The sequence below is a fragment of the Galeopterus variegatus genome, unplaced genomic scaffold, assembly GCF_000696425.1.
Source record: "Galeopterus variegatus unplaced genomic scaffold, G_variegatus-3.0.2 Scaffold7712, whole genome shotgun sequence".
NCBI classification, from domain to species: Eukaryota; Metazoa; Chordata; class Mammalia; order Dermoptera; family Cynocephalidae; genus Galeopterus; species Galeopterus variegatus.
Window position 1 is genome coordinate 67,062 of NW_007733823.1, and position 12,090 is coordinate 79,151.

The 12,090-nt window shown below is 57.2% G+C and overlaps 1 protein-coding gene across 1 annotated transcript in view; it reads left to right on the forward strand.

The window, feature by feature from the left end:
• SLC5A10 (solute carrier family 5 (sodium/sugar cotransporter), member 10) overlaps positions 1-11,820 on the forward strand; it is a 59,425-nt gene extending 47,605 nt beyond the window's left edge. The window contains exons 10-14 of the mRNA XM_008592253.1: positions 6,466-6,616; positions 10,512-10,680; positions 10,849-11,064; positions 11,303-11,360; positions 11,457-11,820. Of these exons, the coding sequence (XP_008590475.1) occupies positions 6,466-6,616; positions 10,512-10,680; positions 10,849-11,064; positions 11,303-11,360; positions 11,457-11,563 (701 nt within the window). The 3' untranslated portion in view covers positions 11,564-11,820. The remainder of the gene's footprint in view (positions 1-6,465; positions 6,617-10,511; positions 10,681-10,848; positions 11,065-11,302; positions 11,361-11,456) is intronic.
• The last annotated feature ends 270 nt before the right edge of the window (positions 11,821-12,090 follow it).

Genomic DNA, 12,090 nt, shown 5'->3' on the forward strand with positions numbered 1-12,090 from the left:
GAATGTCATATGTATCAATAGTTTGTTCCAGGCCGGCCCGGTGGCGCACTGGAGAGTGCGCCGCTTAGGAGCGCGGAGGCCTCCCGCGGAGGGTTCGGATCCCATGTGGAGACCGGTTCCGCTCACTGGCTGAGCGCGGTGCGGGCGCAATGCTTGGGAGTGCGGAGGCCTCCCGCGGAGGGTTCGGATCGCATGTGGAGACCGGTTCCGCTCACTGGCTGAGCGCGGTGCGGGCGCAACACCGAGGGTTGCAATCCCGTTGCCGGTCAGTAAAAAAAGGCAAAAAAGGGAAAAAAAAAAAAGTTTGTTCCTTTTTATTGCTGACCACTGTTCCATGATATGGACGTCCCACAGGAAAAAAAAAAAAAAGTTTGTTCCTTTTTATTGCTGACCACTGTTCCATGATATGGACGTCCCACAGTCTGTTTAACCATTTCGACAGTTGAAGGACATATGGGTTGTTTCCAGTTTTTGACTGTTACAAATAAAGCTGATATGAACATTCATATCCATATTATGTCTATAAACATCAGGCTTCATTTCTCTGGGATAAATGCCCAAGAGTGCCATTCCAGGGTCCTATGGCGGTTGCCTGTTCATTAACAAACTGCCACACTGTTTTCCGGAGTGCCCGCACCATTTTACATTCCCTCCACGATGTGTGAGTGATCAACCATTTTATTCTGCCAACGTGTGGTGTTACCACTGGTATTTTATTATGGCCTTTCTGATAGGCGTATAATACCTGTTGTGGTTTTAATTTGCACTTTTCTGATGGCTAATGTCATTGAATATCTTTTCATGTGCTTATTTGCCATCTGTCTGTCCTATTCAGTGAAATGTCGTTTGCCCATTTTCTAAGTGGATTATTTTTCTACTGTTGGGTTTTGAGAGCTCTTTCTATGTTGTAGATAGAGTCTCTGTTGGGTATGTGGGCTGCACGTTCTTCCTTCCAGCCTGTGGCTTGTCTCTTCATCCACCTCACTGGTGTCTTGCACAGAGCACAAGTTTTTTAATTTTGATGAGGTCCAACTTACCAGTTTTTGCTTTTATGGATCATGCTTTTGATCAAGTCTAAGAACTTTTTACCTAGCCCTAGGACCTGAAGATCTTCTATTTTTTTCCCCAAAAGTTTGATAGTTTTTTACATTTTACATTTAAATCTGCAATCTATTTTGAGTTCATTTTTGTATAAGGTGTGAAGTTTAGGTTGAAGTTAAGTTTTTGGCCTACAGATGTCCCCAGCAGGGTTTTTACAGAGGAGAAAACAGCCTCAGAGACCTTAAATAATCACCCAGCATCACACAGCAAGGAATTGGGAGAATTGGACTCGAACCCGGGCCTATGTACCTTTCTCCTGCTCCTACTGTAATGACAGCGTCTAGGCTGGCTCCCAAAGATGGGCCAGGCCTGGTTGGGGTTGGGGAACACCTTTATTACTCCTCAGGGCAGTGTTTGCAGTGGCCTGCTTGGGAGAGAATCATAGTCAGTCAACAAGCACTGTTGGGGCCCAGGCCTCCTCCCGAGGCCCCATAGTCATAGCCTGGTAGACAGGCAGACAGATGCAGGCCATAGAGTTATTGGTGCCATAGAGGCCATTGCCCCAAAGCCTGGGGAGCCCAGACATCCATGATGAGTTGAGAGGAATGAGTATGCATTCGTTCCCTGAGTTTATGAAGGTGGAAAGGTATTCTAGGGAGAGGGAACAGCACACCCACAGGCCCAGAGGTGTCCAAGAGAGCCTGGGGTGCCAGCGGTCTGGGTGAAATTGGCAGGGGTGAGGGTGGTGGAGAAGTGGGTGGAGAGCACAGTTAGGGCCTCATGATACCCTTGCAGTGGACGGAGAGTGCAGAATGGCTGTGAGCAGGGAGGAGTGTGGGCAGATCGGTGGTTTTGGACGCTCCCTCTGCTGGTTTGTAGGGGACTGGGTTAGAGGGGAGCAAGCAGGTGGTGCGGTCCCCAGTAATCAAGTGAGACTTGGCATTGGCTGTGGGGAGGGACGACATGGGGGCAAGGAGAGAGCAGCTCCCAGGGTTCTGGTGTGGACAGGGGCGGAAGAGGTGACTGGATCATGTTGGATCAGTCACGGATTAATGGGTTAACGAGTTAATGGATTAATGGGTTATCCTGGGAACAAAACTGGTGGCTTTATAAGAAGAGGGAGACCTGAGCTGGCATGTGAACACGCTCTCACCACCTGGGACTCTGTAGAGTCCCTACCAGGAGAAGGCTCTCAGCAGACATGCCCCCTTGATCATCCTGGACTTCCCAGCATCTAAAGCAGTATGAAATAAATTCCATTTCTTTATAATTTACTTAGTTTCAGGTATTCTGTCATAAGTAACAGAAAACAGACCCAGCCAGCATCTCTGTCCTTCACGGTGAACACCTACTTTTCCAGGTCAGAACACAAGACTTTCCGTAATTTATTATCTCTATATGTTCAGTTACATCCTAAGTGAGTCACAATCTTCCTCTTAGTCCTGTGATCTGCACTCCCTATGCCATTTGACCTGTGGGTTCTATCAGAAGCCAGGACCTCCAACCTCACTCTGTATCGTGAGGGGGCTCAGGACCCCAAGTTACTCTGCACTCAGGGCACGTATCCACACAGAGAACCCACACTGAAGAGCAAAACTCACTGGGAAACCATATGTGTCAAATGCACGTGCCCTGTGTGCCCCAGGGATGATGTGGCCATGGAAGGACAACTCAGAAGTCAATCTTCACTGGGCTGAAGCCCACATTCCAAAGGCCTGTTTAGGAAAACTGTGCACTCAAACCTGTGCACTGTGGAAATAAACACTTACGGAAGGTTGGAATGTGTGAAAAATGTCCTTACTTGTGTGTTTATGGAAAACACTTGGCAAGTATTTGCTATAAATGCTTCTTGTAAATGAGGGCCAGCAGGAAAATGTATGAGACGACAGAAGCCAACTCCCACAGCACAGGAATGTCCCCTTCCACGTACTCCACAGGCTATCTCCTCTCCACCCTCCAGTCACCCACAAACGAGGCCTCAGGAATCTGGGTGTGTGAGACGGGGACAGGGGTGCAGAGACGGGGCCATTTGCAAAGGGCCTGCAGAGCTCCTCATCCCACGCTGGAGTGCAGAAAGAGGAACCTACCCGTGTTTCCTAGGTGATAAGGCCCCCTAATCGGATCTCCTTCCCCTTCATGCATATTGGAGAGCAGTTCTGATGCCAAGTCCCCTGTTGCAGCTGGAAACATGCCGTAATAACTTCGTATAGCATACATTATACGAAGTTATACGATGGAGCCAGCAGTGCCCAGAGGCGGTGCCCCATGCTGGGAGCCTGGAATGGGCTGTATAAACTCAGGAAGAAACTCCTGACTCCGGCTTTCTGAGCCATTATGTGGCTGTGACGCCTCACCTGTCCCTCCCAGGAGGGTTGGGCCCTCCAAGGGCCAGAGCCAGCCAGTCCAGGCCCAGAGTCCATCAAGAGGGGCCCATCACCTGCCCTCTGACTCTTGAACCCTTGTGGCCTCATCCTGCCCTGGGCCCCTGGGCTCTGTCCCAGGTCTGACCGTTTGTCCTGGGCAAGTTACGTCCTTTCTGGTCCTGCAAAACTGAACGGGGTGGAGGCGATAGGGTAGGGCAGCTGGATCTAACTATTTCTGAACCCCGTCATCACTCTCTCTGGGGTCCTTTCTCCCTCTCCACTTCTCCTCCTGTGCATTTCCTTCCTCCTCCCACCACTCACTCCCTTATTCATTCAGCGAGCTTCACAGAACAGCTCTGGGCCCAGCCCTGGGCTGGGTGATACCCAGGACTTGGAGGTGATTCAAACCCAGTGTCTGCCCTTGGGGAGCTCCCGGTCTGGTGGGGAAGGGAGAATATATAAACAAACAAGCAAGCGTGATTCAATCCTTGGCCCCAGGAGCCCTCGGGAGGAAGCCGCCACTGCCTGGGGGGTAGGAGGGGAGAGGGACGCCTCAGAGGACAAGCCCTCTGCAGTGGGCCTGGAAGCAGGGGGCAAACAGGGGTGGGTGGGGTGGTAAGTGGATGAGCGCATTGGGAGGAGGGAGGCGTCTGCGAGGCACGGAGGCGTCCAGGGCTGGGTGTGTGAGAAAATGCAGGCAGCTCCGGCTGCGGGTGCCTGGCGCAGGGTGGGAGTGCTTGGTATCACCCCCATTCTAAAGATGGGAAAATCGAGGCTCAGAGAGGTTAAATGCCCTGGTTAAGGTCATGTGGTAAGAACGCTGCAAAGCTGGGCTTGAAACCCAGTTAATCTGCCTGCAGAGCTTGTCCTCCTAGCCGGTGCTGTATCACCTCCTGAGAAAGGCCACCCGCTTTCTCTTCCACATGCATCCTGGGTGCCAGGCCCTTTTACAAACCACTTCTCATTGAACGCTGTGAAGTAGGATTATTGGCTCCATTTTACAGATGGGGAAACTGAGGCACGGAGAGGGGAAGTCCAGGGTTACAGAGTGACTGACATACAAACCAACATAAGCCCAAGTCCACTGCTTACTCTGCCAGGACCGGGAGTTCAGGACTCCCCCATACCTGCAGGCATAAGTTCCCATCTTCTGCCCCCCCCAAGACATTGCAGGCCGACAGGTAGAACTATGGGGCATGTATCAGCTTTTTTCATGTTTCTTGTGGCAGCAGCAGCCCTGACGGTCTGATACCGGGTGGTGAGTTCCCCATCACAGGACGTGTACAAGTAGGAGCAACTTAACAAGGGGCGTGGGAGGTCCCACCTTAAGCAGAAGAGGAGGCAGCTTTCTGAGCCTTTTGCAGCCGAGCCTGTCCTCTCTGGGTTCTCAGGTGCTCGAGTTCTCCCTGCCCCCCCCCTCACCCCCCTCCTTGGAAGCTTCCTGGTCCCTCAAGTCCCACCCCTGTTCCTCCCTCTTCTCTGTCTCTCCCTCACTCCCTCTCTCCTGCAGAGCCCAGGCCCAGGGGACATGAGAGCACCAACCAGGGATTAGATTTTGGCTCTGCTACTTGCTGGCCGAGATATTTGGGACATGTCACTTCCCTGCTCAGTGCCTTGGTGTCCTCATTTGTAAATTGAAGATAATGGCACCTACCCACCCCTCAGCGTTGTTGCTGGGATTAAACATAATAACGCAGGGAAACTGCCTGGTGCAAAACTCGGCCTTGTTGTGGTTCCCACCTCTGGTCCTTGCCTTCCTCTCTGAGCTGAGGGCGGGGTGGGGGGACTTGTGAAGCCCCCCAGCACTGACACCCAGCCATCTTTGGGCCGCAACCCCTCTCTAGGCCTTGTCTGAGAAATGGGTGGAATAAGCCCAAGCAAGACAGGGGTGGTGGAGAAATGTTTTGGGGAAAACCATGATTTAACTCACTTTCCTTTGGCCCATCCCAGTCAGTCTGACAAGTGAACAGAGAGGGCCACGGGTTACCTGGGAGTCACATAGCGAATCAGACACAGAACCAAAGGAAGGCAACCCAGCCAGGCCCTAAATAAATAGCTCTCTAAGGCTGAGCCCTCAGGAAGGGGCCCCATGTTAGGCTTATCCTAGGGCAGGGGTAGAGGACAGATGGGCAGGGAGTCTGCAGAGGTGGAGGTGCTTAAATGCTTAAAGAAACATCGCAAGAGTCCTTGGAGACAGACGCAGACCAAGGCGCAGAGAGGGGAGGTGAGCACCCTGAAGGCGCACAGCACTGAGTTGGCAGTCGAGCATCCTTCCACCTCCTTTGGGCTCTCCACACAGCCCTCCTGAGCCCATGACTCCCAGAAGGCTTTGCACGGCAATGCCTCCCCCACCTCCATAGGGACCCTGCATTCATTTTCAGGCAAGAGCCGGGTGGGTTTTTTTCCTCCCTCTCTGGGGAGCTGCATCTCTCTTTTTCCACAGAGCCAATGAGCGAGGGGACCCACCGTGACTGCTGGGGCCCACCATGCACAGGAAGTGACAGGAATTTCCAGAGGCTGGGCCACTCAAGGCTGGGGTGGGGTGGGTGCCCTGCCAGGGTGTAACCTCTAGCAGAGGGTCCCTCCCCAACCTTCCTCACCACCCCACCCCTGCCACCCCGAGGTTCTGCCTCTGGCCTGCCGTGGGTCCCTGGGCAACTCGCTTCCCTTCTCTGAGCTTCCGTTTCCTCCTCTGTCAAATGGGTTAGTAATCCCTCCCTCCAGTGAAGTCAGGGGTGTGAAAGTGCTTTGTCAACTGCAGGCTCTGCAGAAACGAGAGTAATAGCATCAGCAGCACACGTGATCACAGCCCGCACTGGTGCTGCCAGCCAGCCGCAGGCTCAAGCAGCAGACCCAGAAGTCCCTGCAGCTCGCCTCGGCCTCCCCAGGCCCCTGTCGTGGGGTCTCACTGACCTCAAACACCCTCAGCTCCTCTGCCTGCAGCCCTCTCTCTCAGGAGGCCCATGGTGCTGATGGGGGGCCTCAGACAGCAGGGCACAGGCAGGAGAGGCTCCCGGGGGCCAGGGCAGGGTCACAGCAAGCCCCCGTGCCTGACCCCCAGGTCTGCGAGGGCTGATGATCGCAGTGATGCTGGCCGCGCTCATGTCGTCGCTGACGTCCATCTTTAACAGCAGCAGCACGCTCTTCACCATGGACATCTGGAGACGGCTGCGGCCCCGTGCTGGCGAGCGGGAGCTGCTGCTGGTGGGACGGTACCGTGGGTGGAGCTGTCACCCCCGGGAGCGGCTGAGTAGTTCCAGCCAAGTGACCAGCCTTTGTGCCCCCACCAGTGGCAGGCTTGGAGGGATGGATAGGAATTTGCCAGGTGGAGCACGGATGCCAGGAAGGAGGCGAGAGAAGAGACCAGAGTCCTGTCTGTCCACCTCCCGCAGTGCTCTCCCGTCCACCCTTCATGGTCACAGCCCTCATCGGGGCTGCATCTCTCACCCCGAGCTGGATCCCTCTTCAAGGCCCAACCCTCCCTTCTCCTTCCTTCCCAGAGACTCTCTTTCTCCCCCAAATCTGAGCCCCTAGCTCTCCTGATGATTCTCAGCTGCCCCAAGCCAGACTCAGGACTGGCCACACTCAGACCACAGCTGTCGCCCTGGCCCCCAGGTCCCTGGCCCCACTGAGCCCATTCCCTCCTAGCCCTGCTTGTCCTCTCCTTATTCACCTCAGCAACTCACCTGGTCTTCCTAGACTCTGCCCAAGTGTCCCCTCTTCCATGCAGCCCTCCCTAATACCCCCAACCAAGGAATCAACCCCTCTCCCCTCTATGCCCTGGGGGACAATTGCCAGATTCCTCCCACAGCACATGCAGCCAATTACAGGTCTGACTGATCTCCCCAACACCGCTCCCATGGGGCTGGGCACTCAGTGAGGATAGGGGCCCCTAACAATTGCCAGATTCCTCCCACAGCACATGCAGCCAATTACAGGCCTGACTGATCTCCCCAACACCGCTCCCATGGGGCTGGGCACTCAGTGAGGATAGGGGCCCCTCCGTCGCCATATCCACGTCTGGTCCCAGCCATGTATCCGGGAGCCCTGTAGGGGTACACACGGCCATGGATGATGAGGGTTGGTGTCTCTGAGTGTGTGCACGTGTCTGTGCACTATTTGGGCCCTCTCCCACCCGTCCTTCTACCTCTGATCCATGTGACCCCCGCCCTGCTGGTTGAGGGGTCCAGACGTCTGGTGCTCAGCTTGGCCAATGGTGCACCCTCCAGCCAGGAGTCCAGCACGCCCATCCTCAGGGTGGGGTCTCCCAGGAGCTCCAGGCATTTGTCCCAGTGATGCAAAACAGCCAGCTTCTGTGGGAAGGGCCCTGTTGGGACATGCCAGACACGGGCGAGTGTGAGCTCATCTGCAGGCTCATGGCCTCCTCCAAAACAAGGGCCTGTCACCTCCTGCCGGCCAGGACACTTCCCAGTCAGCACATCCTGGGCATTTGACCTCTTGGCCACCTCTCCCGCTCTGGTTCCCCTGCCTCTCCTCAGCTGCTGTGTGGCCTGGGGGGGACCCTGCTCCTTTCTGACCACAGTGTGTGTGTTGGCCCTTTGGCCTGGGACACTGGTGGGCCTGTACCCAGCTAGTGGCCCTCGTGTCCCCTGCTAATGTGCCTGCTCCCACCAAAGCCAAAGTCCTGCCCTGGTGTCCCCTCTGTGCCTGCTCACCCTCCCAACCCCCTTCCCCTTGACCTACTTCTTACCCCTCTGCCCCTGCCCCTCCCAGGCCCTGCCTACCAGGCGTTCAGCCTCCCTGTGGGGCAGGGCACAAGGCTGTGTGACGCTGGGCAGTTTGCTCACCCTCTCTGGGCTCCAGTTCTTTCAGCTGCCAGTTCAGTGGAGGACAAAGGGCACAGTGCCAGGTGTCAGGCTGGGTTCAGCTCTGCCACCCCCCCTCCTGAAGCACTGGGACACCCTCCAACACCTCCAGCCACTCAGACGCCATCACAGCCCCCTGCCTAAAACACTCCCATTTAAGCGGGGCTTCCTAGGCCCCATGGGGTCTTGGGTCTCTGGTAGGATGCAGCAGCACGACCACAGCCTCAATCAAGGAGATGTGGGACTTACAGAGAGGGGTCAACAAAGCAGAGCCAGGCGTCTCGGGAGCAGGCTATCATGGGGCAGGGACAGGCAGGGGCAGGCAGGGGTGTGCCAGTGACCCCAATGGTCTCATCAGGTTAGGGGAGGCCAGAGGAGCTGTTATAGGCTGGGCTGGGGGAGGGGGAGGAGCAGCGGTGACCTCACCCCTGGACCCTGACCTTTGCTAGCTCCAAGCCCCTGCGCTCCAGCCCTTCTCTCCCTCTATTTCCCTCCCCTGCTGTCCCTGCTGTCTGCTGTTCTCTGCTGCTCAGTGCACAGAGGGCCAGGCCTTCCCAGTACCCTGCATTGAGCTGGGCAATAAGGGGGACTCAGAGAGATCTCAGACCCCCCATCTTGAAGAGCTCCCCTGTGACCATGGCTGCAGGTGATAAAGGGGACCATTCATGGTGACGGCAGTGTAGGAGCGGGTGGGCTCGTGAAGGTTCCTTGGAGGCTGAGGAGGGTTTGCAGGGGGAGTTGGGGGAGGGCATTCCAGGCAGCAGGAATGGCCTCTGGGTTTGGGGGCACCTCTGGCAGCCTGGGGGCAGCTGAGTGGGAAGCAGGAGCCTGGAGGGCGGTCAGAAGCCAGGCCCGGCTGCAGTGGCCCCAGCCTGCGCAGAGATGCTCGGCCTGGTCTTGGGCAGTGGAAGCCTGTGTGTGGAGGGTGGGGTGCGACAGCGCTAATGGAGGCCCGCCTGTGCCTTTGAAGAGGGCAGTGCCCGCCCGCCTGCCAGGCTGAGGGTTAATTAGCCTTAATCAAGGCAGCACCTTCTTCCTCCACCCTCTCCCTCAGGCCTGAAGGGAAGAAAGGGAGGCAGGCGGCGGGCAGCGGAGGACCCACCCAGCTGCACATGCAGCTTCTGTCACCCCTGCCAGCCTGGTGGGGTTCCAGCGGGTCTCACCCACCACCCACCTTGGGGGTGAGGGGCACCAACTGCCCAGGACACGGATGAGGGGCACTCAGCTAACAAGCAGCAGACAGACACCGTGCCCCAGCCCTGTCCCTTTATCTGGGCCCCACACCCCTTCAAGGCTCTGGGGGTGTCCCTCCTCCTGGAAGCCCTCCTAGATTGATGTTTCCTCTGGGCTCAATCGGCCCAGCCCTGAGGACAGGTGACAGGCTCGTCTCTTTTCTGTGCTGGACTCTGAGTGTGGGCAGGCACCGGGGCCTGTTCATCGCCAAGTCGGGCTCCTAGCGCAGTGCCCCACGCTCTGGTGGGCTCCTGCCAATGGTTTATTGCCGGAAGGAGCAAAGTATGTCCAGGCTGTGGAGGGCTCTCAGCCTAGCACGGAGGAGGGCAGGCAGGAGCTGACAGGAGGCTTGGAAGCAGGGTGGGAAGGGGGCTCACACTGGCTGGCCGGAAGCACTCAGGATCCGTAGCTGGGGAGTCCTGGCCACCGCCGCCTGGCTCCAAACCTCACTCTTAGGACGGAGGTTGCCTGTGACAGACGAGTCAACAGCCAAGGGCTGCAGGGGTGGGGTGCACCAGCTACAGGTCCCAGCTCCTGCCAAGGCCTGGGACCAGATGTGCTAGAGAGCTGACAGCGGGCCATTCACAGTCACCAGATGTTTAGCGAGCACGCACTGTATGCAGGCGGACATGGCCGGGAAGGAAAGAGATGAAGCCCTGCCCTCCCGGAGCTTCTGGTTGGGAGGGGGAGACAGACAACCATGCAAATGTGCACTAGAGGTTAGGACAGGGTCCTTGAGGGGGGAGACAAATGGGAGACCGTTGGTGGCCGTGGAGGGGCGCTCTACCGGCTGACTCAGTGTAGACCCCAGGGGAGGGAGGAATAGCCAACGCTGAGTTGGGGCTGTACCTGCAGGCGACAGGGAGCCATGGGAGGGTTTGGAGCAGGGGCAGGCCTGGCCAGGCCACCGGTGGAGTGAACCAGAGGCCAGGGAGTAGGCAGGAGCTGGGGCAACGCGGGACAGACTGGGGAGCAAGTCCTACAGACTGGGGGAGGTGGGGGTTGGAGAAGGGTCTCGGTGAAGTCTGCTACCCACTGCCGCCCGCAGGCTGGTCATCGTGGTGCTCATCGGCATAAGTGTGGCCTGGATCCCCGTCCTGCAGGGCTCCAACAGCGGGCAACTCTTCATTTACATGCAGTCAGTGACCAGCTCCCTGGCACCCCCAGTGACCGCAGTCTTCATCCTGGGCATCTTCTGGCGGCGTGCCAATGAGCAGGTGGGGACGGGACAGGACCAGGGGTCAGGTGCAGTGGGGAGGCCTCAGCCTGTCCCCACAGATGTGCTGCAGCATGCTCAGATCCCCCCCTGCTGCTCCCGTGCTGTGTTGGGGGGGTGGCTGGTCTTCCTCCCACAGCCCCACATGCCCCGCCTCCCTTCTCCCCAGGGGGCCTTCTGGGGCCTGATGGCAGGGCTGGCGTTGGGCGCCACGAGGCTGGTCCTGGAATTCCTGTACCCGGCCCCACCCTGTGGTCACTCCGATGTGCGGCCCGCCATCCTCCACAGCATCCACTATCTGCACTTTGCCGTCGCCCTCTTCATGCTCAGTGGTGCTGTTGTGGTGGCCGGGAGCCTGCTGACTCCGCCCCCCCAGGGTGTTCAGGTGAGCCTGCCCTTACCCCTGACCCCTGCATGTCATCCCTGACCCTGACCCCTAACAATTTTGACTCTAGTCCCATTCTGATCCCTGACCCTCTCTGACTTAAGAATTGTCCCCTAACACTGGCTGGCCCTGACCCCTGTCCCTTTTTGAATTCAGCTGCCATCTTTTTATCACTGACCCCTGACCCTGTCTGGGTCCACCTCCATCCTGGGACACTCCATCCTCCTGTTCCTTGCAGATCGAGAACCTTACCTGGTGGACCCTGGCTCGGGACCTGCCCTTGGGAGCCAAAGCAGGTAAGTAGACGACTGTCGCTTCCCACCCTAAGGCTGGGCTGGAGGCATGGGCACCAGTGTGACCTTGTGTCCCTGTCCCTCTCCAACCCCCTCCAGGTGACGGCCAAATGCCCCGGAAACATGCCTTCTGGGCCCGTGTCTGTGGCTTCAACGCCATCCTCCTCCTGTGCGTCAACATCTTCCTCTACGCCTACTTCGCCTGATGCTGGGCAGGAAGGCGGGAGCCCTGAGTCCTGAGGCCCACCCCCATTCCCTGAGGACACTGAGGCCCAGAGAGGGCCGGACTCCCCTCACTGCCACACAGCGGGGCAGTGCCCAGGCAATGCCCAGGGCCTGGCTGAGCCAGTAAAGCAAGAGCCCTGAAAAATTAGGGGGGAATGGGAAAAAAGAGTGTGATATTTCAAAAATAGCACCAAAGTAGTCATAACTGGATAGAAAATTAAATTTCTGATGGACATCCTTATATTGGTTTTGTCGTTTTTATTTTGAATACACAGGCATAGGTCAGGAGCAGCGTAATTTGCCAGGGCTCAGGGCTCTACGGGTCTTGGGCCAGCCCTGGACAGAGGGAGAGCCCCCCATACCTACAGCAGGGGGCCCCCCTCAAGAGACTGCAGCCACCTCCATGGCATGTCTCTCCATCCCCACCTGCTCCCAGCTGCCAGAGGGAGCCTCTGTCCCTCCCTGCTCACCATCCCTCCACCATCAGCCTGGCATTTAAGGCCTTCCC